The following is a 23,683-nucleotide window of genomic DNA, read 5'->3' on the forward strand; positions in this document are numbered from 1 at the left end:
ACTCACCTCTGGTGGAGGAAGGAGTTGAGGCAGGTGAAGATGAGCAGGGGTAGCATGGCGCAGAGCGTCATGAAGTTGTTGAACCTAGCCTGCAGGTAGGTGGGGGGAGGCTCCCGGCCCTCATACGTGCTGTTCAGTCCAGGGAGGCGCTCCAGGGAGGAAATGTTCTGGGGACCCCCGAGGCGGTTGGTGAAATACTGAAACGGAGAGAATGAAATGAACGCACCTGCCTCCGACACACCCAGACTGCACACGTCCATGCCTCATGCACGTCCCTCCTGGCGCACACCAGTTCCCACACCAACACGAGCATGGGCCGCACGTGCCACACACACTTAATCCCTCCCAGACACACGGGGCACAGAGCTCCTTACCCTGGTGGCTGTCAGGAAAAAATTCCATGGCAGCAGCGTCCCCAGGCCGAGTGTGAAGAAGATCACCCAGACGGCTTTATACCTGTGCGAGAGATGGGCAGAATCAGAGGGGTCTCTGAGCAGGCTGCTGAGATAGGACAGGCAGTAGGAGGATATGTGGATATTGCCCCCATCTCCTGACCATCCCAGGCCCAGAACAGGGGAGAGAGGAAGGAGGTACCAAATGATGAATTAGCTTAGGTTCAGTGTTCATAAAGGGAGGGCAGAGGAGAGATTTTAATCGGAGAAGGCAAGGGCCTGGGCTACCTGCCACTCCCACAGTTCTGCCAATGCCCATCACTTCTGACCTGCAGCCCCCCTGCTATCCCAGCCCTGGGCTCCCCACACACAGCTCTGCCAGTGCCCCTCATTCCTGACTTGCAGCCCCTGCTATCCCAGCCCTGGGCTCCCCACACACAGCTCTGCCCATCAATATCACTGCTGACCTGCAGCCCCTGACTGTTCCAGCTCTAGGCTCCCTTAAGCAGACATTAATTACATTTCCTGGACCCCAGGACAGTGCAGGCTGGTGCTGCTCAATCTCCCTCACACAACACAACACAGACACACACACTAGCCTTTGGGGCACCCCTGCTGAATTCTGCAGCACTCTTACAAGCACTAATGTCACCTGCTAGTTCCCAGATTCAGAGATTCCCAGGACAGAAGGGACCATTCTGATCATCTAGTCTGACGTCCCATATAACACAAGCCAGAGAACTGCCCCAGAATAATTCCCAGAGCAGATCTTTTAGGAAAACATCCAATCTTGGTTTAAACACTGCCAGTGCTGGAGTATCCACCACAACCCTGGTAAATTGATCCAGTGGTTAATTACCCTCCCTAGTAAAAAACTGTCTTATTTCCAGTCTGAAATTTGCCTGGCTTTGACTTCCAGCCATTGGATCGTGTTGTACCTTTCTCTGCTAGATCGAGGAGCCCATTATTAACTATTTCAGGGGTCAGCAACCTTTCAGAAGCGGTGTGCCGAGTCTTCATTTAGTCACTCTAATTTAAAGGTTTCGCGTGCCGGTAATACATTTTAATGTTTTTTAGAAGGTCTCTCTCTATAAGTCTATATATTATATAACTAAACTGGTGTTGTATTGTAAAGTAAACAAGGTTTTCAAAATGTTTAAGAAGCTTCATTTAAAATTAAATTAAAATGTTGATCTTACGCTGCCATCCTGCTCTGCCCGCTGCTGGTCTGGGGTTCTGTTCACCTAGGCCAGCAGCGGGCTGAGCGGGGCCTGCGGCCGGGACCCCGGCTGGCAAGGGGCCGGCAGCCAGAACCCCAGACCAGCAGCAGGCTGTGCGGGGCCAGCGGCCGGGACTCCAGACCGGCAGTAGACTGAGCGGCTCAGCCCACTGCCGCTCAGGGGTTCTATCCGCTGGCTCCTGCCAGCCGGGATCCCGGCCCTCCCCACATACAGTGGGTACCTACCTTCTCCCTGGTTCTGGCCCATTCTCTTCCTCTCTCTGATCTGAGGGTGGGAGTGCACTGAGCACAGGGCTGGGGGTGAAGGGTCTGGCCAGGAGCTAGAATGAGGGAGGGGGCTCAGGGTTGGGGCAGGAGGTTTGGGTGTGGGGCACTTACCTGGGCAGCTCCCATTTGATGCGAGGGGTGCAGGTGGGAATGTGGGGTGTGTGTGTGCAGGCAGGGGCGGCTCTACGTTTTTGGCTGCCCCAAGCAGTCATGCCCGGGAGGCGCCCCAGAGCCGCGGGAGCAGCAGACCTCCCGCGGGCATGACTGTGGAGGATCCGCTGGTCGCGCGGCTCGGCTGGACCTCCCGCAGCTGCGGACGGTTCGCAGGTCCGGCGGCTCTGCTGGAGCTGCCGCAGTCATGCCTGCGGGAGGTCCAGCCGAGCCGCGGGACCAGCGAACCGTCCGCAGTCATGACTGCGGCAGGTCCGCCGGCCCAATCTGCCGCCCCCCCCGGGAAAGGGCCGCCCCACGCGCGTGCTTGCCGCGCTGGGGTCTGGAGCCGGCCCTGTGTGCAGGAGCTCCCGTTTGGTGCTTCGGGTGGAGGTGGGAATGTGGTGGGTGCATGGGGTGTGTGTGGGGGGGAGGCTGGGGATGTGGAAGGGTGCAAGAGTCAGGGCAGGGGGCTGGAGTCAGGGCTGGGGGCTGGGTATGTGGGGGGTGCAGGTGTCAGGGCTAGGGTTGTGGGGGGGGATGAAGGAGTCAAGCAGAGGGCTGGGTGTGTATGAGGGAGGTACAGGGCTCAGGGCAGGGGCCTGGGGGGTGTGCGGGGCTCAGGGCAGAGGGCGGGGTGTGTGGGAGGGCAGCAGTCAGGGCTCAGGGGGGAGGCCTGGGTGACTGCCACCCTAAGAACTCCCAACCCCCCTGCTCCTTGTCCCCTGACTATCCCCTCCTGGGACCCCACCCCCTATCTAAGCCTCCCTGTTCCTTGTCCCCTGACGGGACCCTACCCCCCCACCTGTCCCCTGACTGCCCCGACCCTTATCCACCCCCCAGGGACGCCCCAGCCTATCTAACCACTCCCCACCCCTGATAGGACCCCAGAACTCCCGACCAATCCAACCCCCGCCTGCCCCAACCCCTCTCCACACCCCTGCCTCCTGACAGGACCCCAGAACTCCCGACTCATACAACTCCCCAGCTCCTTGTCCCCTGACCACCCCTCCAGAGCCCCCACCCTAACTGCCCCCTCCGGACCCTCCTTGCTCCCGGTCCCCTGACTTCCTGACCCTATCCACCCCACCCCTGACAGACGCCAGAACTCCCATGCCCCATCCAACCCCCTGCTCCTGACTGCCCTGTCCCTAACCACCCCGGGATCCCACCCCTCCATCCAACCCACCCTGCTCCCGGTCCCTGACTGCCCCCACCTCTTATCCAACCCCCCCAGCCCTGGACCCCTGACCATGATGCTCCACACAGAGCGAGATACGCTGCTCCGTGGGAGCACGCAGCCCTGCCCCTCAGAGCGCTGAGCGCGCGGCGCCAGAGCTCCGGGTGAGCGGGGAGCATGTCTGCCTCCCCGCAGAGTCAAACACTGCCGCGCGGGAGCACGCAGGGCAGCATGGCTCCAGGGGAGGGGGCAGCGTTTCTGCCTCCCTGCAGAGCCAAACACTGCTCTGCAGAAGCGTGCAGCCCTGACCCCCTTAATGCAGTCGAATGGGCACGCGGAGTCCTGACTGCCCCCTAGTGGCAGCTCTAATCATAGGGCTGCTTAGTACAGCACCTGTCTGTTGGACCCAGAATCCCCTAATGGGAAGTTGGATGTGTTGGAGTTTGGAGAAATAAGACTAAGTGGGTTGTTCGCTGCGAACACCAGGGGCTCCCACTTCCTTACCCGCTGTGTTTGCCTTCCCAGAGATGAGACTGGGCGCCCACAACGAGGTGTAACCTGGGGGGAGCTACATCTGACACTCCATACGGCATTGATGCGAAGGCAGGAGAACGGATCTCTATTGTAGGAGGGGGCAGTGGGGAGAAGGGGGTCTGCTTGGCCCAGGAGGGGTTGTGTGGAGCCCTGCGAGTGCTGAGACAGTCCCCTCCTCCCACTGACATTAAGCAAGAGTTCAATGGTTCAGCTGCCCTGGGACCCAAAAGTGATTTCCAGGCTGTTATGAAAGAGGGAGGGAGTGAGGGTGTTGGCTGCTCACAGGCTCGTGGCAGCCAGATGTGTCCTGGCAGCTGGCAGATATGGAAGGGGGCCAAGTCTCTTAGTATTCGTCTTCCTCCTTGCAGTGCAGAATGTTTGCAGCCCATGAGCTATGGGAAAACTGACAAGGGGAGTCTCCGAGGGAGGAGAGAGCCACAGACCCTATCCTGCTGCTTTAGTCATGTCACGCGCTACAGACTGGGCTCCACCATAGAGCTACATATAGCACAGCACTGGCCATGGGTGGCAAGTTTGTAGAAATTTTGGTGGTGCCCAGAACCCACCGCCCAACTCCGCCCCCCCCAAACTCCGCCCCCACCTGCCTAAGGCTCTGGGAGAGGGCTTGAGGGGGGAGGTCTGGGCAGGGCCGCCCAGAGGGGGCAGGGGCAATTGCCCGGCCCGCCCCGGCTCGCAGGGGCCCCAAGAGAACAGCGGAGGCTCCGCCTCCGCCTCTCCTGGAGCCTTAGCGCATCAAGCGCGTGTCTCAGCCGGGCCCTGAGCCGCCCGCCCGCCGGCGGCGGGCGGGCTGGGAGCTTGGCCTGAGCTCTGCTCCTCCGCTGGGCCCGGGCTCCCAGCCCCGCCCCTCACCACGTGGCTCTGAGCGGGACGGAGCTCAGGCCCCGCTGGACACGCTGCGGGAACTGTTCAGCCGAGGCGCTGAGGCTGCGCGTTAGGAGCCGGGGTAAGAGGCTGGGGGGAGGTTGGCTAAAGGGCAGGGAGCCCTGGGGACAGTCAGGGCAGAGGTTGGGGAGAGGGCAGGGAATGGGGTTGGATTGTGGGTGTTGGGGGTGGATAGGTCAGGGCCGCCCAGAGGGGCGGGGCAAGAGGGCGCAGGAGCTTCTCCGCTCCGGTCTTCGCGGCGGGGTCCTTCTGCTCGGGCGGAAGGACCCCACTGGCGCGATTACGCGAGCCGCCGCCGGCGTGCAGCCCGGTGGTAATTCGGCGGGGGCCCTTCCGTTCGGGACCCGCGCGAAGTGCCAAGACCCAGCGGGCGCCGCCGCCAATTACCGCTGAAGACCGGGCTGCACGTCGGCGGGTCCGCTCCGGCCGCGGGTGGCTCCGCGCGGTCTTGTACTGACGTTGGGTCCCGGAACGGAAGGGCCCCCCGCCGTCGAAGACACCGGGCCCCGGAAATCCTCTGGGCGGCCCTGGGTCTGGGGTGCAGACCCTGGGCTGGGGATTAGGGTGCAGGAGGGGTGCAGGCTTTGGGATGGAGTTTGAGTGCTGGGTGCAGGCTCCGGGCTGGGGCTGGGGGTGGGTGTGCAGGAGGGGGTGAGGGGTGCAGGCTTTGGGACGGAGTTTGGGTGCAGGCTCTGGGCTGGGTGTGGAGGCATAGGAAGGGGTGAGGGGTGCAGGCTCTAGGAGGGAGTTTGGGGGTGGGAAGGGGTGTGTGGGAAGGGGGATGGGGTGCAACTTCAGGGAGGGAGTTTGGGGATAGAAGAGAGTGCAGAGGTGAGGGCCGTGGGGCTGAGGATGAGGGGTTCATGCTGCTGGGGGCACTCAGAGCTGGGGCAGAGGATTAGGGTGCAGGGGGATGAGGGCTCTGGCTGGGAATGAGGGCTTAAGGTGTTGGAGAGACTCAGGGCTAGGGCGGAAGCACAGGGTAAGGGCAGCCAGCCTTGCCATTAGTGGAGGGCAGGCACTAGGACCCTGGGGCAGCAGACAGCCGTTCTGCTGGGAGCCGCTCTACTCCAGCAGCAGGTGCCTCTCCCCTGCCTGCTCCCACTGCTTTTTGTCAGGCAGGGACATGCAGGGGGAGGGGTGGCAGGCGGGGGCTGGGACCTGCTCCAGGCAGGGACGCAGCAGGGTGGGGGGGGGGGGGAAGAGACCCCCGAGGGCCGGGGCCCAATCCAGGCAGGGCCGGGGGAGAGACCCAGCTCCAAATATTGCTGGAGCAGGGCCCCCAGCCCTGAATATTCCTGGAGCCCGAGCACTGCAAATGTATATAACCTGCCACCCATGGCACTGGCTGCTGCTACCCCAGCCCTCAGCTGCAGGGCTGGGGCACAAGGCAGGGCAGCAGGGTTTCTGGGTTTGGGGACAACAATAGCTCCCCACCATCCCACCTCCACGGGACACTGGATTTGCCAAGATCATGGCAGCCGTGGGCTCACTTGTTGAGCCTGCCAGGCTGCTGGGAGAGGGTCCTGTAAACACCACTGCGCTGTGGTTCTGTCAGGCGGGGCTGGGTGGGGACCAGCGCGGGAGGCGATGTTTCCAGGGTCGTGTGTGCATGCCCACTGAGGCCTGGCCATACCTGTCTGAGGGACCGTTGATCGTTGTCATGGTGCTTGGTGGCGGTCAGCGACGTTTGGCAGCTCCCAGCAACTCTCACTCCTTCACTATGCTGCTGGCCTCCTGCAAATCCAAACCAAGCAGAGAGAGCTCAGTGGGGAGCTGGAATCCCAGGAGCAAGGGGCGCAGTGCTGGTTTTAGTGCCGGGGGCATCCTGGGTGAGCTCCCAAAGGGCTGGGATCAGCAACACTGAAAGGGAACGGTACCCACACAGATCTGCCTCCCCTATGCAGAGCCGCCGCTCCGAGCTCGTCGAAACGGAAAGGTGACTTGCTCAGGACAGGCTGGGACACAGGGCAGTGGGGTTGGAGGCCTGAAGCCCCTTCCTCCTGCAGGGAGGTCCTGCCCTGACACTGGCCCTTTCTCCCGTGGGTGAGCTGAGCTGGCATTTTCCCAGTCCCCTCTGCATCAGCCAGGCACATCTGTTCCCCTTCAGTTACATACCCAGCAGGTCCCACCCAGGAGGCCTGGCTCCTCCATTCCAGGCTATGTGGCGTCGCCAGCCCAGCAGCGACTCCGGGAGGGGCAAATATCCCATCTCCAGACAAGGAGAGTGCCTGGCTCTGGCATGCTCTAAGCTGGTGCGTATCCCCCACCCCCTTTTCTCTGCCACATACTCTGGAGCGAGTCGTCGTCCCCCGTAAAGGGCTGATTTTAGTGCCTGGGTTTAGCCCCCTCCCAACCCCTCTTTGGTACCAAGTGACAAGGAACTTTTAGGCACCTGCTCCAGCCACGTCTGCTTCCTACAGAGACCCGGCCCTGCTTCATTCCCTTACACCAATGGCTCTTCAGCCCTGAGGATGGAGCCATGAGACTGGGGGAATCCAGGGCCAGATGGAGGGTCTGAGCATAGGCCAATCCCCTCCTCCCACAGCCCCTGTCTAGCTCACTCCCCTCTGCAGATCACGTCTCCCCCTCTGGACAGGGCGGAAGTGCGATCCCTTTCGTCAGTTATGGGGCGCGGCGTACTTACCCAATACATCTCACCCACGTCCCCCTGCCATGGCTACCCCCCAGGGGCCGCTTCCCAGAGAGCCAGCGCCCAGGCACAGCTGGGACTGCTCCTCAAGGCCCCAGCATCAGTCTAAGGGAGCCCCAAAATAATGGGGAGCAAACGGGAAAGCCACTGTGTCTGGTGGGAGAAACCCTACTCAAGACGAGCTCAGCTCAGGGGACACGCGAGTGCGGGAAGGAATCTGGGAAGACCGCTACGAAGATGGAAGCTGCTGCACCAGAAGAGACCAGTGGGCCCATGTGCCCAGCATCCTCTGTCCTTGCTGAGCTGGATCAGATCAATGGGCCCATCTAATCTGATGCCCCCCTCATGTCCCCTGCTGCACTGGCTGGTCCCAGTACTTGATGGTGCAGAGAAAGTTTAAAAAAATCCCCATCATGCACCTGGCCAGGTGTGCAACCCTCTCCCCAGCCAGGTGACACTGTGAAGCGTGACATCAAGTTGCCCTTAGGTCAGTGTGCAGAGAGCTGCAAGTGTTCCTGCTGCACATCCTTCTCCCCAGCCAGATCCATCCTGCCTCTGCACAGGAGGGGAGTCCACACGCCCACTGCACAAGGGGCCCAGGGCAACCGGACCCCTCCTGTCGGGAGAGTTCCAGTGGGGCTGATCAGAACCTGGATCCCAATACGCTGCCTGAAACTCCCTGACTGAGAGACACGCCCTGCTCCCCCACCACACCTGCGCCAGAGAGAGGCTGATGGAGAGGCCGAGCCCATGCACACACCTGGGGCTGACAGCCAATGGAGGCTCTGGCAGCCCCGTGCCCACTGAACGAGAAGGTGTGTCTGAAGGCAGCGGGACTGTGTTTCGCCTCCCACGGGGGTGAGTCCCAGGCCCCTCCTGGTCATGGGGGCTGCGTTGGAGCAGATGAAGTCGGTGTCAGATCAGGTCACAGGGAGCCAAGGGAAGTGAGGAAATGGAGGATTTCGCGGAGGGGATAGCGTGTGAGCAGTACCATAGGCTGCCCTCTTGAGCAGGGCAGCATGGCCCAGGAGCGGGGGAGCGTGCCGGCGTGGGAACGGCTCTCCCTGAGGGCAGTGCAGCTGCAGTGGGCTTGCTTGCAGCAGCCTCGGAAAGCCCATCTGTCCCACTCACATCACACTCCTGGTTTAGTTCTGCTGCCCTGAGCCGGTGGGTCCCCACACACTCCTCTCCCAGGACCCCTCTCTCTGCCCCGAGGGGGCCACTCATTCCTGTTTCCCTGCTGCCCGTGAGCCCATGTCACTCTGGGAAGGATGAGGGGGCTTCCTAAGGGACGATGCCAGAGCTGCCTAACCCCATGCTCTCATTCTGCTAAGTGCCTTCACTTCTTTCCACTGAGTGCTGGTGTATTGCCAACACACAGAGCCCAGTGCTCATTACTCCCAAATTCCTGTAATGCAGCCACCCTATAATAACAAACCAGAGTGAGTGTCCCAGCCTGTGCCGCCTTGGGCAACCCAACAGTGCACTACAACCAACCAGCGTAGGTAGCCCGGCCTTCACAAGCAACCCTGTGATAATGCACAGCTGGGCTAAGAACGCCTGCACGAGACAGCTGCTGGGCCTGCACTCCCTCTCAGAGGATACATGCGCCTTCATGGATCGTGAGATCCCCCACACATCAGGGAGAGGAAATACTTATTTCAAGGTCATGGCATAACAGCTTTGTGACAGTGCTGCAGAGCTTAGAAATGAAATCTCCCTGCAGGGGAGGGACGTGAGAGCCCTTGTAATAAGCCATGCTACTGCTCCATCTTGTGAATCCACTGCAGGGCTACCTCTGACAAACTGCGTGGCCCTTTCAGGGCTTCAGGACAAACGGGACGGCATGAGCTTTCCAGTCAGTACTTTGGCCCCAGCACCCGCTGATAATGGCTGTCAAGGACATTGTTTCTATAAAACAATCAGGACAGGACAGGTCTGGATGCCTTTCCTGCTCTTATCTACAGATATTCTTCAGAGAGTCAAAAGTCTTTCCAGATGTCCCAGTGCAGGGGCTGACTTGAAGGCACTCCAAGTTCACGCCGCTCTTAGGGGAGTGCCCACGTATGCTTTTGATATGGATACCGTGTATATATGGCAGTTGAACATTGAACACAAAATCTCACTGATGCTGCACTATGGTATATCTGAGATTTGACACTCCCACCTGGATCCCATATGGACCTTAACCTGCCGCTATTTAAGCTAACGGGCAATTGGGCGCAAGAACATATGGGCATCAATTGACCGTGAACACATTTAGGATGGCAATTAGAAGGAGGTTTCTAATCCTCAGACAGGTGAGGCTCTGGAACAGCCCTCAGTAGGAGTTGTAGGGGCAAACAACTATCTAGTTTTAAGAGCGAGCTGGACAAATGTATGTGTGCGATTGTATGATGGGGTTGCTTGCGATCAAAAGATCAGGGCTCAGCAGCCTTGGGGTTCCCTTCCAGTTTATGTCTTATGTTCCTAAAAGCTCTTGTTTCAGGGTTCCAGCCAGCCACCCGCAGGGGTCAGGAAGGGATTCCCCCCTTCCTACCAATGTATTCTGGGAGGGTTTGTTTGTTTTTTTTAAATCTCCTTCCTCTGAAGCATCAGGGATGGCCATGGCTGGAGGTGGTTCATTGTGCGGGGAGGGTCAGAGTTCTGAGACGGCACCAAGTGTTCTCTCTCGGGTACTTGCCCCACATGCTCATGGTCTAACCAATTGCTATATGTGGGATTAGGTCAGATTGGGAGAAACCCTTGGGGATTTTTTTTGCCTTCTTCTGCAGCATGCAGGTCACTTGCAGGATTATCTGGATATATCACACTTAATTTCCCTGCCATTGCAGGGGAACTCGGGCACTGGTGCACCTCGGTCCCTCCTATCCTCTGCCTGTGGCACATGCCAGTCTAGTCTCCTGTGGGCTGTAATACTTTGGTCTCGTTTCGGTTGCTGGGTGGTGCTGTTGGTCTGAGATATACAGGAGGTCAGACTATTATGGCCTGGTGGCCCCAGTTTGGCCTTCAACTCTATGACTGATGAAGCTGTGGGCACACTAATTTGGAGCTGTCTGGCATGGTGAGGGTCAGGTCCCTGGTAAATTCAGGTTTTTAAAGTTAGTCTCTTGTATTTCTACACCACAGGCAGAGGCTGTGTGCACAGAGAGCTGTATTTGTGAGTGTGCGCAGGGGCGTGCCTGCATACGTTTGCACCCAGGGGATGGTGTGTCTCATACTGTTCCCAGAATTATGACAAACCCTTTGTTTCAACAGTCACCATCAAATAGCTGATGAGGAAACAGCCACAGTTTCCAGTCATCATCTCCCCTCCTTCCTGAGTCCCGTTTTCAGACATCCTCTTCCACTGCTCACCTGAGCCCAGAACCCTGGGAACCCCACAGCCACTTCCCACAGGCTTCCAAGCCCGAGGCTCCGACCCTTGCTGGGAAGAGGCAGCAGGATCAGGGCAGCCTCTGAAGGGCCAGTGCCTAGAGCCTCTGCTCCACTGTTACAGAGGCTCTGTATGCTGGGGCCAATAAGAGAGTGCAGAGGCAGTTTGACACCAGGCTCCCCCCCTGCTTGGGTGTCTCTAATGGGGGCAGTAATGCCTGCTCTCTCGCCCCGGCAAAGCTGCTGACAGCCCTCAGACTCTCATTCCAGACACGCACCCCCTTCCTGCAGGTCAGGGACCCTGCAGCAGCTCCTAGCATTGTCCACAGCCATGACCCTGTCCTGTCCCGCTCCATTCTCACACCCTCATCTCTTTGGCAGGGAGTGTGAAATCAGCCAGCCCTGAAGGAGAGTCATAAACCCAACACTCTGGGAGTGAAAGGGTGAGCCGAGCCCAGCCCCTCTCAGCCGCAGAGCCTCAGGTGGGAACTCTGCAGCCAGTGGGAACTCCCTGGGGGAACTCTCTCTCTGTATATTTTATATATTACACACACACACACTCTCTATATATAAACAAGGTGTTTTATATCTTTTCTAGCACCCGGCTCCTTCTTATCTCAGCTGCCCAGAAGTCTGGAGGGGAGTGGGACGGGAGTGTTTCAGGGCTGGGATATGCCTTGAGTTACATGCTACAGCCCATTGCACCAGCCCCTTCCAAAGCTAATGAGAGCAGCTCCTGACACTGTGCAGGACCTGAGCCAACATATCCGGTCAGTGCACCCCACACTACTTGAGGAGCCAAATGTAGCCAGCTCCCCAGGCATCTCTGACCCAGTTTGACTCACCCAGCCTGGACCTCACTGGAATCCCTCCTGATTTGCACTGGTGTGAAAGGAGAAACAGACTTTCCAGGGAGAATCCAAGGCTGCAGTACCAGTGGTTAGTTACCGATGGGGTGTAAATGATCACAAACAGCTGTAAGTGGGTGCCTGGAGTAAAGTTGTGCTACCGACACTGATCTGGCACCAGGTGAGTGTGGAGAAAGCATGTGTGTTACACTCTGAGGGGCTCGGCTGGTTGCAGCAACTCATGGGTGGGCACAGAGTAAACTGAAGAGCTGCTTTATCTTAAACCCACCTGTTAGTTACTTCTCCCGCCACACACTCCCTGCTCAGTGCATAAGACGAACTCCTTTCAACCCCTGCCTCCAATGCCAGACCAGTGCCAGTCACACAGCTTTACTAGAGCATTCGGTCCCACCTGCTTCCCAACCGTTCCACACAGTTCCGCTAGAAGTGGCCCTCGGGCTCAGAGTCTGATCTGAGTTGTACAGTAAATCCAGTATTGCTGCCTGGAGTGACTTCAGTTGTACCCTGCTGTAACTGACAGCACAATCAGACTCTGTGTTTACACCAGACTAAAGAGTTTTCCCATGAAAAAGGGAGAGCTGGCCCATTGAGTTTGGGGTAAATTTTCCCCACAGATTGGACTTCTAGGATCCCTGCCTACAACCCGTTACTAAGTGCCCCCACCCTGCCAGCCAGGTGCTCCCGATAGCTCCTTCATGCTCTCTGTGCCCTGGGCACTGAGCATGCACCCAGCTCCCCCAGAATTACACACATTTTGGAACAGTTCCTAAGAGACTGGCATATAAAATAGACCATTAGAGAGACTCCCACAAACACAATTCCAGCCACTTAAATAACAGCACAAACAATGCTGTGTTCTCACAACAGGGGTAGGACTCAGCCCCCATGCTCCCGGCTCCCTTCAGCTGCAGCAATCTCCCAACCCCCCTGCTACCGCAGTATGTGACAGAATGGAAACTGACCTGTTGTCTAAACCCAGCTGCAGACCTTAGATCCTGCAGCTGGGAACAACTGGCTGGTTCAAGGTGAGGATCCCCCTTGCCCAAGCTGGTAAATCTCTCTTTGGTGTCAAGAGGGCAGGTGGGTCTCCATCAGTCAGGTCGCTCCAGACCCTTCAGGCTGCACTGGGCAGAAACTCCATGGAGCAGCAGCTCAGGGAGGTGCGTAAAGGCCCTGCAGCTGGTATCTGAGCAGTCCCACAAGGGGAAGGGCAGATACAAGAACTGACCCAGGGCCTCTTTCTGAGAAAAGATCAAGAACTCTCTCCTGACAACCTGCTACGTCAGAGGGGCGGAGATAAGCTACTCTCAGTGTGGATGCCAAGCACGTGGATCAGCGCCTGTCTCCTCACTGAGACGTCACACAGGGACCCCCGATTACTTATGCCCGCTAGAGATTCCCAATCACTTCTGGCGATGCAGGGTGTTAGGTCCTGTGTTCTGGCCTCATCCCAACTCAAGCAAGTCCATTCAGCCCCCCTCACTCTCCCTTGCCGTTTCAAACAGATACTGAATTCCCGGCTTAAAAAAAATTGTGCCATGTCACTGTGTACTGTTAAAAGGCTGCCACGCTCCACCCCAACAGTGGCTGCACTGGAGCAATCGGAGAAACGCTGTGTGTGTGAAGGAGAGTGTTGAACGGAGGTGAAGCTCATGAAGGGGGTGGGAGGCACTGTTTCTACACAGGCAGTAAATCTGTGTGCATTCTGGCTGTCCAGAAGTCAAGGGTCTGGCCACTTGAGTGTAACACAGTAGGGATACAGACAGGTTGGAGGGCAGAACTCTGGCTAACTATCTCCACAGAGTTAGCCACACACAGGTTGTCTCCGCTCTGCTCCAGACTCACTCAGGGAGTCTAAGGGCTGGGGTAGGCAAACTGGTAGCCTGCAGAAGGAAAGATCTATACACATTTGAACTGATTTGCTGACTGGACCAGTTTTCTCCCCTAGAACCTACTGTGATGGTTCTCGGGGTACCCAGAACTTGGGAACTGCTGCCTCCAGAGCAAAGGAGTCTTGCCTGTGGTGGCTAGGTATTAGCTCCCTGAGACCACCGGCCTTCCTACTTAGTACAGTAGGTTTTCCCCCAAGTTCAGTCTGTTGCAGAGTGGGCTGACTTCAGAGGAACCAAGGTCCAATCTTTTATGAAACACGCTCGCTCAACAAGACGTTCTCGGTGAAGGAATGCAGAGTATCCTTCTCCACGCTGTGATAGAATGAATCAGAATTTTGTTTTCATATCATAGACAGGGTGACCCCATCTGTTGTATTCTTCCTTTTTACCTCCAAGTGGATTCAATGTTTATAGTTTGTCTTTGATGGTTTTCCATTGACTGTTCTCAGTTGCTGCAATCATAGAAAATTGAGAAATATGTGACATAATCAGCTAGCCAGAGAGTGGGAGGGAATGTTCCCTTCCACTTGAATGGGTCATCACCAAGATGCATGATTCCCTGTGGACTCATTTTTACCCCAAGACCATAAGGCACAGCTTTCAATATAGTTACATTATTCCTTAAACATTACCCGTACACACAATGGTTATAAGTTACAAGCATTCAATAGAGAGACATCACATGCTACCCTTCATGGATAAACACCCAGAAAATGGTGTATGAGGTGGAGTGAGTTTGTCAGGTCTGAGACAGGAGCTGTTTGTAAAGAACAGTGAGCCCTGTGTCACAATGACCCATTCCTACCCAAATCCTAAGATCACCAGAACTAGGACCCTGGTAGGTCAGAACAGGCTTCGGAGAAATTAAAAGTGGTTACCACAGCGACAACAAGGAAGAGCCAAGAGCAGCTGATTGTAAGATACCGAGGAAGGGAGGGAAGGGGGTCAGCCCTGCTCAGAGAAGCAGATGCCACTGAAGTGTCCTAGGAGATGCAAGCCAGGTCACTGAGGGTTTACAGAAGGAGGCTCTGCCATGAAGTTAATATTGGTCTATTAAATATCCAGTGCCCGCCCAGCATCCAGACCTGTACCCAGTGCTCAAGTGTTCAGACCTGTGTCCCATGGTCCTGCTTCCAAGACAGCACCATGCTAGGCAGCAGTCAGTCCCAGGCCTTACTTGGCAGTCTCCAGAATCCTAACCAACCTCCTGCTCAGCTGTCACAGGCTGGCACTGCCCCTGGGGCAGAGCGGGGCCAGTGCACCTGAGCCTCATCAGCTCACTCCAATTAAAAGGGTAGGGCAGCACTGGGTGCTATCAGAGATCCGGAAGGGACCCTGAGAGAAATATCTGGTGAGTCAGGGCTGCCGGGGAGGAACAAGGGACGAGGCAAGTTAGTGCTACCAGAGCCTGTATGTTTGGAACGTGGGAGAGGGCTGAAGGCGGGAGAGCAGCAAGAGAAGGTTGCTGGCTGATGTCACCAAGCCAAAGAGCCAGGGCTGGAGGAGCAGCAGCAGCATCGGGAGCTGCCTGTTGGCTCCAGCTGGAGCTGGGGACAAGGGAGGGTGGAAGGCAGAGGAGCAATGGAGGGGCCTACCCACTGTCACCTCCAGGGCCCAAAAGCTCATGCCAGAAGAACTGAGAGCGGGCCAGGGAGAGTGAGCGATGCTTCCCTGGCAAGGATGTTGCCAGTAGAGAAGCTGGGGGGTTCCTGCTGGGAAGAACAGGGGTTGCACCCCAGGAGGAAGGGCTGGGCTGGCTGTCCTGGCAGAGAGACAGGAGGCGTGACAGAATCGGGGTGTGGCGGGCGATGCCAGGATGTGGTATGCGTTACATCCATGGCTGAGAGGATGTGTGATTTTCAGGACAGCTTGCACTGGGGTGATAAATGGACTATGGTTTGGGACTTTTGATAATAAACTTGCCCCAAGGAAGGGCATTATTGTAGCAAGAGAACCTGCACTGGAGTTCTTGGGTTGCCTGAGAGGGGGACGTTAAGGGCAGGCCACACACATCATACCATGGCTTGCCACCCGGGGGTGCTGCAGACAGGGCTGCCCTCTGATACCGGACATCAGCGGGAAAAGGAAAGATGGTACTGTGCAGGGGAACCTCAGAGTTACAAACACCAGAGTTACGAACTGACCGGTCAGCCATGCACCTCATTTGCATCTGGAAGTACACAATCAGGCAGCAGCAGTGACCACAAAAAACCATACACACAAATACTGTACAGCACAGTACTACATTCAACATAAACTACTAAATAAAGGGAAAGTTTAAAAAAAATAAAAAAAGACTCGACAAGGCAAGCAAACTGATTGTTTCATTTAAATTAAGATGGTTAAAAGCATTTTTCTTCTACATAGTAAAGCTTCAAAGCTGTATGAAGTCAGTGTTCAGTTGTAAATGTTTGAAAGAACAACCATAACATTTTGTTCAGAGTTACAAACAAACTCCAGCCCAGCTGTTGATACTCCGAGGTTCTACTGTAAGTGCTGAATGGGGTAGCTGGAAAAGCTTGTTCAGCAGTAGTGCTGGGAAAGCCTTCATCCAGCATAGTGGTATCATCCCACACTGCTTCCTGCTTCCCTAATGCACCCTGATCTTCACCCCTCCACAGATCTTCTCACTCTTTCCCCATGCCAAGCCCCAAGGATCCCTGCGCGCACACACACACATTCCTTGCTCTCCTCCCTGCCCTCCCACTGATCCCTGCCCCAGGGCCTAACCCTTAGCTGCCTGTGAGTTTGAAACTAGCATTGAACCCCCCATTTTCACACACCCTCGCCCCCGCAGAGTCCTGCAGTTGCTCACTATCCCCCAGTTCACCAGCCTGGGCAGCGATGGGGGGAGAGAGTAAATTCCCCTTCCAGGGGCAGTGTGCGTAGGAGGCGAGAGGTCCCTGGAGGTGCTGGGAGTGGGAATGAGGGGGTGGATTCCAACCTTGTTGCTTCACTCTTGGCACCAGGGTCTAGGCTCAGGACGGAGTCAAATCAGGGAAAGCAACTAGGGGCAGATGGGAAGCTAGTGTGGATTGGCAGAGCAACCGAGAGGGTGCCTGGGGAGATTATAACCTCCTGCTCCTTGGGAACTGGGCCTGTTCTGCACAGCTACTATTCAGTGGGTTGGGCCCCCGCCTCTGCTGATGCTCAGAGCAGCCTGGGCCTTCTTTGCCTTCAAAGGGCAGGGGTGGCTGGTTCCAACATGACAATTTCTAAGCAGCCTGGTGCTAGCTTTCCTCAGGTGCCCATCTCCTGTGTTCGTGTGGCCGGTGCAGCAGCTCAGGGAGAGGCAGACTGCGATTGCTCTGGGGATTTCAGAAGGGGCCCCCCCCCAGCATTAAAGGTGCTTATATTCCCCCCAGGGGAAGTGCCCGGGAGCTCTCAGAGCCAAACACCCTGACAAGGAATCTCCCCGCCCCCCGTGAATAAGTCACATTTCTATGGCTCCTTTCATAGAGACAAGAATCGCTCACCCATCAGTGAGACACACCACACCAGAGGTGGCTGCATTTATGGATTTGTTCCCTCTCGCTTAGAGTGGCCATGTCTGCTGGGCCCACTTCTCCCCGAGCATCATCTCCAGGTGGAACTACAGTGCTAGGAGCAGCCCAGTGGTGTTGGAACAGCCGGGAACAGCTGTGTGGAGCCGGCTGTAGGCTGGGAATTGCATCCCCCTCCCCTGGGTTAAGCTGCCCTGAGCTGGTCTCAGGCTAGCAGCTGCCATTCTGTGGCTTGTAAGAGAACATTCAGAAGCCTAGGACAGCCAGCAGCCTCTCCCTGGCGCTCACCCTTTGTGCTCCCCGACTCTGGCCTGTAATTCACCCCCAAGCCTTAGCTGCCCACAGCAGGTTAGAGCCCGGCTCCCTGGGGAAATGCGGAGTGAGGGTTGCCCTGACCCTGAAGGCAAGGGGCCACTTGCAGAGCTGGGGGCTGCTGCACTTATGCAGCTCCGCTCCCCCTCTTTGGTGAAGGTGTAGCTCCCACTGAGCTATTTCTACTACCCAGCTGCTCCTGCTTAGCTATTTTTAGGAGGCCGCTGGGCTGGGGAGCCCACGTGAGACTTGCAGCTGGTTCCAATTTAGTGGTGGAGGGGGAAATGCAGCCAAAACAGCACAAAATGTTCCGGGGGCTGACCATTACCATTTCCCCAAGTTGCAAAGATTATGGGGGGGCGGGGCTGTGGGGCTCTTCCTAGGAGCTAGGCTCCCCGCTCAGATCAACCAGCTGTTCCCAGCGGGGTGTCAGGTCGCAAGGAGGCTGGGATTTTCTGCCCTTTCCGCCAGTCATGGCCAGTTCTTAGCATGGGCGTGACAGAAATGCAGCAACTATTTTGGGTCCCAGCTCCCAGAGACCAACTGGCCGCTCCCTCTGTACCAGACAGGGACAGAGCCCCATGCAGCTGGTGCTCTGGGAGGGAAAGGGACATGCCTGTGTTGTCCCCATAATGGGAAACGGGGCAGGGAGAGAGAGGCAGAGGGAGGAGAGGCTTTGGGGCTGGACCATGGGCCTGGGAAATGCAGGGCCCAGCTCCCATGTGCTTTAACTGGAGCTGTGGGTGCTCAGCTCTTCTGAAAGTCAGGCCCTAGTCCTGGTCTCAGGAGAGCCACCCACAGCTCAGTGAGGACATCTGAACAACATGGCACTATTTGCTTATAAGCTTTTTAGGGTGGGGACTCTGTCTTCTCCCACAGGAGGGAGACACTGCTAGCCAGACGCACAGCTGCAAGGCCATGAGCCCCTCTCTTCTGAGGAGGGGGCCTGAGCAGGCCAGTCCCTCCCTGCGCACAGGCTGACCCACCCGGAGATGGCTCAGAGTCTCAGTAAAGCCTGTCCCAGAGTCTTTACAGTCTATATGTGTTGGAATGTTTATGGCCTGGGATGACTGATAAAGGGCTCAATGGCGGAAAGCTGCCTAATTATTAGCTTTCTGGCACATGTGCCGTGCTTATTGTCTTTGTTTAGACAGCAAAGTGATTTAATGGGGCTGGAGTTTATCTCTGTTGAAAGTTCCTTTCAGCCCCAGACACAAGGTTTACAGTGGAGAGTAACTGACAGGAGGGGATGAGGCCCAGCCTCCCCCAGCTCTGGGAGAATCAGAAATGGCTCAGCTTGGTCCCCCCGTCAGGTCCGGCCTTTGCCCAAAGATCATTATTGCTCCAAAAGCCGGTGCAGAATCCTGCTATCTACTGCATCATGGCAGCCCTCCTGGTGTGACAGGGGGCGCCCGGAGTAACAGAGGAGCAGGGGGTGGCCAGGCCACACCAATGAGATCATCATGCGTTTCAGCTGGCTGGCCCTGGAAGAGCGCCAAGAAATGATCCCCCTCCAGCATGCACCGAAGCCATGTTAGGGTGGGCTACACTTCCTACAAAGATCCCACAGGGGCCTTGACTCCAGCCTAGAAAGGAAACTGGCTCACGTCTGTCTAGACAGGGCTGGGGTGAGGAGATGCCTCAGTCGAGTGGCCTGGATTGTACTTTACAGGAGAAGAGAAGGAACAAAGACTGTACTAGAGCCACAAAGGGACAAGGTGCCAGAGCCAGGCTAAAGGATCAGCAGCTCCTGGATCAACTTCCTGTGCTCTGCCCACCAAACCAGTTTGCTCTCTCACTGTCTTAGAGTACTTCAATTATTTGGAAGTCAGTTCCTGGAGGATGTACCCAACACAGGGAGTTGCAGGGCTTGGTTGGTGTCAGCAGCTACTGGCAGAAGCTACATTCTGCACCAGGACGCAGCTCCAGCTACATCAGCATCAGAGGGGCCCCATCAAATGGAATTGATAGTGAGGTCCTAGCACTGGGGCTGGCCATCCCCTCACTCCTCAGACAGAGCACCTCTCTAGGCTCGCAATTCTAAAAGGAGAAGTCTCTCTCTGGCCTTCCAACCCAGCAGTCCCACAGAGAGGAGAGGGAAGGTTGGCCAGAGAGCAGGGCTCTCAGTGGAAAGTCTGCATGAGTTGAGGTTGAGCAAGCCCAGAGGTAGGGCCTGGTGGGAGAGCAGGGGGGAGCAATCTGCGCCCTGCAGCCTCCCCTCCCTCTGCCCAGGAAGAGACACCAGCCCAACTAGCCACCACCCTGAGCAGGCTTCAGAGACACACCGCTCCCTCTACCCAGCTAGAACAACAGCGGCATCCATTCCCAACCAGCTTTACCAGCGGTGCACCAAGCAACCACATCCTTTCCTGCCACCACTGGGGATCGGGCAGTGTTTAAGAACACACAGTACAACAGGCAATGAAGGAGAGTCCCACTTACAACCAGAACTGGATGGGAGACTTTCGAGAGACCAAGCTGAATTGCCTGAATTTCAGTCTGGGCAAAACAGCAGGGTTAATAATGCTCCTCTTCTTGACAGAAGTGTCTTGAGATCTTTAATAAGCACAAATGGTCAGGCCCCTCGGCAGCATGGCACACCCTAACGTATACTAGGGTATTGAGTTCCATCCTTTGAGAAAGCCTGCCACATACAGAGTCACGCCCGTGAGTCCTCCGCCTACAGCGAGCATTCCTTAGCGTCTGAGAGCTGATGGGGTTGTGACGGTCAGAGAGAGAGAGAGAGAGAGAGAGAGAGAGAGAGCGCGCTGCAGGCTTATTGCAGGCACCAAATAAGGGATAAGAATAAGAATAAAGAATAAATAAGAATAAAGTCCCTGTATAATGCACAGAGCAATACCATGGGAGTACCACAGCAGCTGGCTTCACCAGAAATGGCATCAAACCCGCATCTGTATTCTGATGCAAGACATTCTAGGAAGAAAAAGGCGTTGCCTTCATCCTGGCACCAGAATCAGACGCAGCTGGTTGGAAACCAGAACTGGCAGGTCTCCTGCACTCCCAGCTCAGCAGAGACCAAGAAGAGAGGGCCAGGATGCGTCTCTATGGTCTAGACATGGAAAATTCCCCTGGAGAATAGTTATAGGTGTCTCACAGGGTGGAGTGTCTGTTTCCCTAGGGAATCTCTACCACAGGCTGGTGGGGTGATAGAGACATGCTGCAGCAAATCCAGAGGCCTCTGGGAGAATCTCCATCTCCTCTTGGGAAGGGATCTCAGGGTGAGCTGTTTTGGAAGGCAGGCTTGTGGAACAGAAAGTTCCTGTTCCACTCAGCAGTAGGGACTAGACCTTCCCGTAGCAGCACTGCGTTATCTGGCTTCCAGGGTGGATGGAAATAGCTGGGCTCTCCCTGTAGTAGTTAAACAGGGTGGGCCATTGGCGCACACTCAGATCTCACTTCCAGCTGGAACAATGCAAGCAGCTGGAGAAGCCAGGCAAGGTGGCACAGTTCAGATTCTGCGCCGGCCTGTGAGGTCTGTGGCAAAGGTGTTAACTCACTGCGGAGATGGGTGAACTCCATTTTAATTCTGGGCTGGGGTGTGAGGTTAGGACAATGCTCTCCCAGGGATGGTTTGAACAAAGATCAAGAGGAGCACATGCCCTTATGTACTAAGCAAGCTATGTGATGATCAGTTGTTTGCCCAGCATCACTCAGTGGGAGAACACGTTCCCCTTTAGAGCCATGACTATTTCTGACTCATTTCTCTCTCTTCCCCACCCCACCCTCCTTTGTTTCTCTCCCTCTTCCCTGCCTGTGTGTTCTCCTTTCTTCCCTCTGCACATCCCAGTTTCCCCACCTTGTGAACTTCACTCCCAACTAGAGCTGGTCAGAAATTATCCGTGGGACTGGCTTTCCATCGCAGAATGCTGATTTGTCAAAATCTAAGCTTTCTGGGGAGATGGTTCCATTTCACTGAAGGTGCCACAGAAAGCAGGCAGGGTTCTGGTTTGCTGCCCCCTGGCCCATCTGGCTCCTTGCTCTTTGGGAAGCTGATGGGAACCTGAAAGCCCCAGCTCCCAACTCCTTGGCAGTCCAGGGTCTGTAGCCCTGAAAGCTCCCCTTTCTGTCACAGCTAGTAGCGCCCTCCTCCTTGGACAACCTAGGATGTGGGGCTAACTGCAGAGAGTGGAAGACTCTGGACTGCATGTAGAAGACCTGGCTCCATTTGCTCTGGCTTCCAGGAAGTCACAGTAAGGCCAGGCCAGGCCGCGACCTCAAGTGACTGAACAATAATGCTGATCCTCAAAGGCTAGCAAATTCATTAACGTCCTCACCCAGGAGATAATGAGGTACTAGCATTACTTCCTCATGGCAGGATTCCTCCTCTCATTAAATAGTTTGGGAAGGGGAGGAGGCCCAGGGACACCTTGCAAGACCCAAGCTCCTCACTTCCTGTGCTTCGGATCCCAGCCCTGCTGAGTGGGTTGAAGCAGATTCCTTCTCACCCAACTCCTATTTCTGAAGGTTTGTCTTCTCTGCAGAGCTAACTCGAGTGATCTAGGCTCAAGTTACTCCTCTCGAGTTGGCCTTGCTTGAGTGATGGTAGCCACACTATGACATAACACGCCAGCTGCTGTGTCTTCACTGGCTCTGCACTCACTCACCTACATTAGAAACCCTACAACAGCACAACTGCAGTCAGACCACTGTGATGTAGACACTACTACAGTGACGGGAAGGGTTCTTCCATCACTGCAGTAAATCCACCCCTCTGAGAGGCAATAGGTAGATGTACAGAAGAATTCTTCCATCGACCTAGGAGTGTCTACACCAGGGCTTAGGTCAACTTGAACACGTCTCGTAGGGGAGTGAATTTTTCACACCCCTGGAGTGACTTAGCTAGGTCACCCTAACTTTGTAGTGTAGACTAGCCCTATGATTGCTGGGGCTGTTTCCCATGGCTCCTTGTGCTGCAGTAAGCTGAGCCGCTCTTTGAATTCTTTCCCAGTGAATTGTGGGAAGGCACTGGAGAACTAGCAGCACCTGGGTGGAGCCAGCCTGTGCCCACATTACAGAACAGTCACGTTAGCGACTGTTGAGTTTTGAAGAAGCAGCAAAGAATCCTGTGGCAGACAGACGTCTGTTAGTCTATAAGGTGCCACAGGATTCTTTGCTGCTTTTACAGATCCAGACTAACACGGCTACCCCTCTGATGTTGAGTTTTGCTCACTCAAGCTTTAGCCTATACCCCGACAGGCCCCACTCCAGTCAGGGTTGTGGTTGTGTGGACAGGACTCAAGTTAACTGAGTGAAGACAAGCCCTGAGAAACTCAAGCTATTTAGGGCAGGAGCTAGCTGCTGCCACAGAGACAGGGGGAGCAGCACAAGAGAGACTGGAGACTTCAAGTTTTGGCATAGACCCTGGACAATGAGGGAGCTGGCTGGAGCAGGCAGCTCGAGGGACTGGCCTAGGGAAGCAAGCTTGCTGCTCGGGATGAAAAGGGAAGCACATCCCAGCTGTGACATTTGAATGACTTGCATGCCTCTAACCCAAGGGAACCCACCAGGCCTGGGATTGGGGGTTGAGGCTCATTTACCCAGGACCTCAATGATGAGTCTCAGCGCCAGCCCCCAGAGCCTGGTCACCACCCCCCACCAACTCACAGCTTGAAGGTGCCCCATTCAAAGGCAGACAGTGGGCAATGGCTGGTACAACTGAGATCTTAGTCAGCCGAACTGGCACTAGTGCCCAGCAAGGTTGGGATGCCCCATCTGGCTTCTATAAAGTCTACTAAGGAGCGGTGGACGCAGGGTCCAGTGTGGCTGTCTCTGGTACTGCTCCTATCAGACTCACTGTTAATGCAGTTGTCACTCTCAGGAAAAGAGATGCTCACTAAAATTTCCATGGTGTCATCACCCCATTCAGAGCAATTCCTACCTTGGCCACCCCCCCTACAGCCACTAACCAGGGGGAGTGCAAGAGACAAGGCATCACGGCCAGATACAGGGAGCTACCCCAGCCCACCCTCCAGCTCCTCTTACACAAGAACCTTCCAAACCCACTGGAATCAATATGAGACAAAGGGGTTACAGAGAGCGCGCTGCAGCTCCCCGCAGCCATCAGAATGCAGCAGCTTCCCTAGTTCCATACACCAACCCTCCTTCAGAGCTTCCTTCTTCCACCTCCCCTTCCAGTACCGCTCTCCCCTCCAGCACTGCCTGCTTCCTTACGGGGCTGGATCTGCCCACGGCACACTGGATATTCCTCAGGGCTGAGACTGTCCCTTAATCCTGCATGTTTGTAAAGTGCCACACACACTGGCTGGTACTACAGACATAAGAGCTGTAACCTGAGCAGCCCCAAACAGTCGCCCCCATCGTGGGTACTGAAGACATCCACCCTGCCCAATGCCAACGGTGTACATGGTAAAGTCCTGCATCTGGGCCAAGCT

General features: G+C 56.0%; 1 protein-coding gene across 9 annotated transcripts in view; it reads right to left on the bottom strand.

Annotated features, from left to right (window-relative positions):
- Positions 1-23,683, bottom strand: part of SLC29A1 (solute carrier family 29 member 1 (Augustine blood group)) — a 57,340-nt gene that overhangs the window by 10,450 nt on the left and 23,207 nt on the right. For 7 of the 9 annotated variants that reach the window (XM_039531157.1, XM_039531153.1, XM_039531155.1 and 4 more), the window contains 3 exons: positions 6,303-6,403; positions 375-456; positions 7-197 (listed from right to left, as the gene is read on the bottom strand). In XM_039531157.1, coding sequence (XP_039387091.1) covers positions 7-197; positions 375-456; positions 6,303-6,331 — 302 coding nt within the window. In that variant the 5' untranslated portion in view covers positions 6,332-6,403. Of the gene's footprint in view, positions 1-6; positions 198-374; positions 457-6,302; positions 6,404-12,525; positions 12,858-13,844; positions 13,908-23,683 lie in introns of those variants that run through there. The other 2 variants (XM_039531161.1, XM_039531160.1) reach the window with 2 other exon arrangements.

The sequence above is a fragment of the Mauremys reevesii genome, linkage group 3, assembly GCF_016161935.1.
Source record: "Mauremys reevesii isolate NIE-2019 linkage group 3, ASM1616193v1, whole genome shotgun sequence".
Lineage (NCBI taxonomy): Eukaryota > Metazoa > Chordata > Testudines > Geoemydidae > Mauremys > Mauremys reevesii.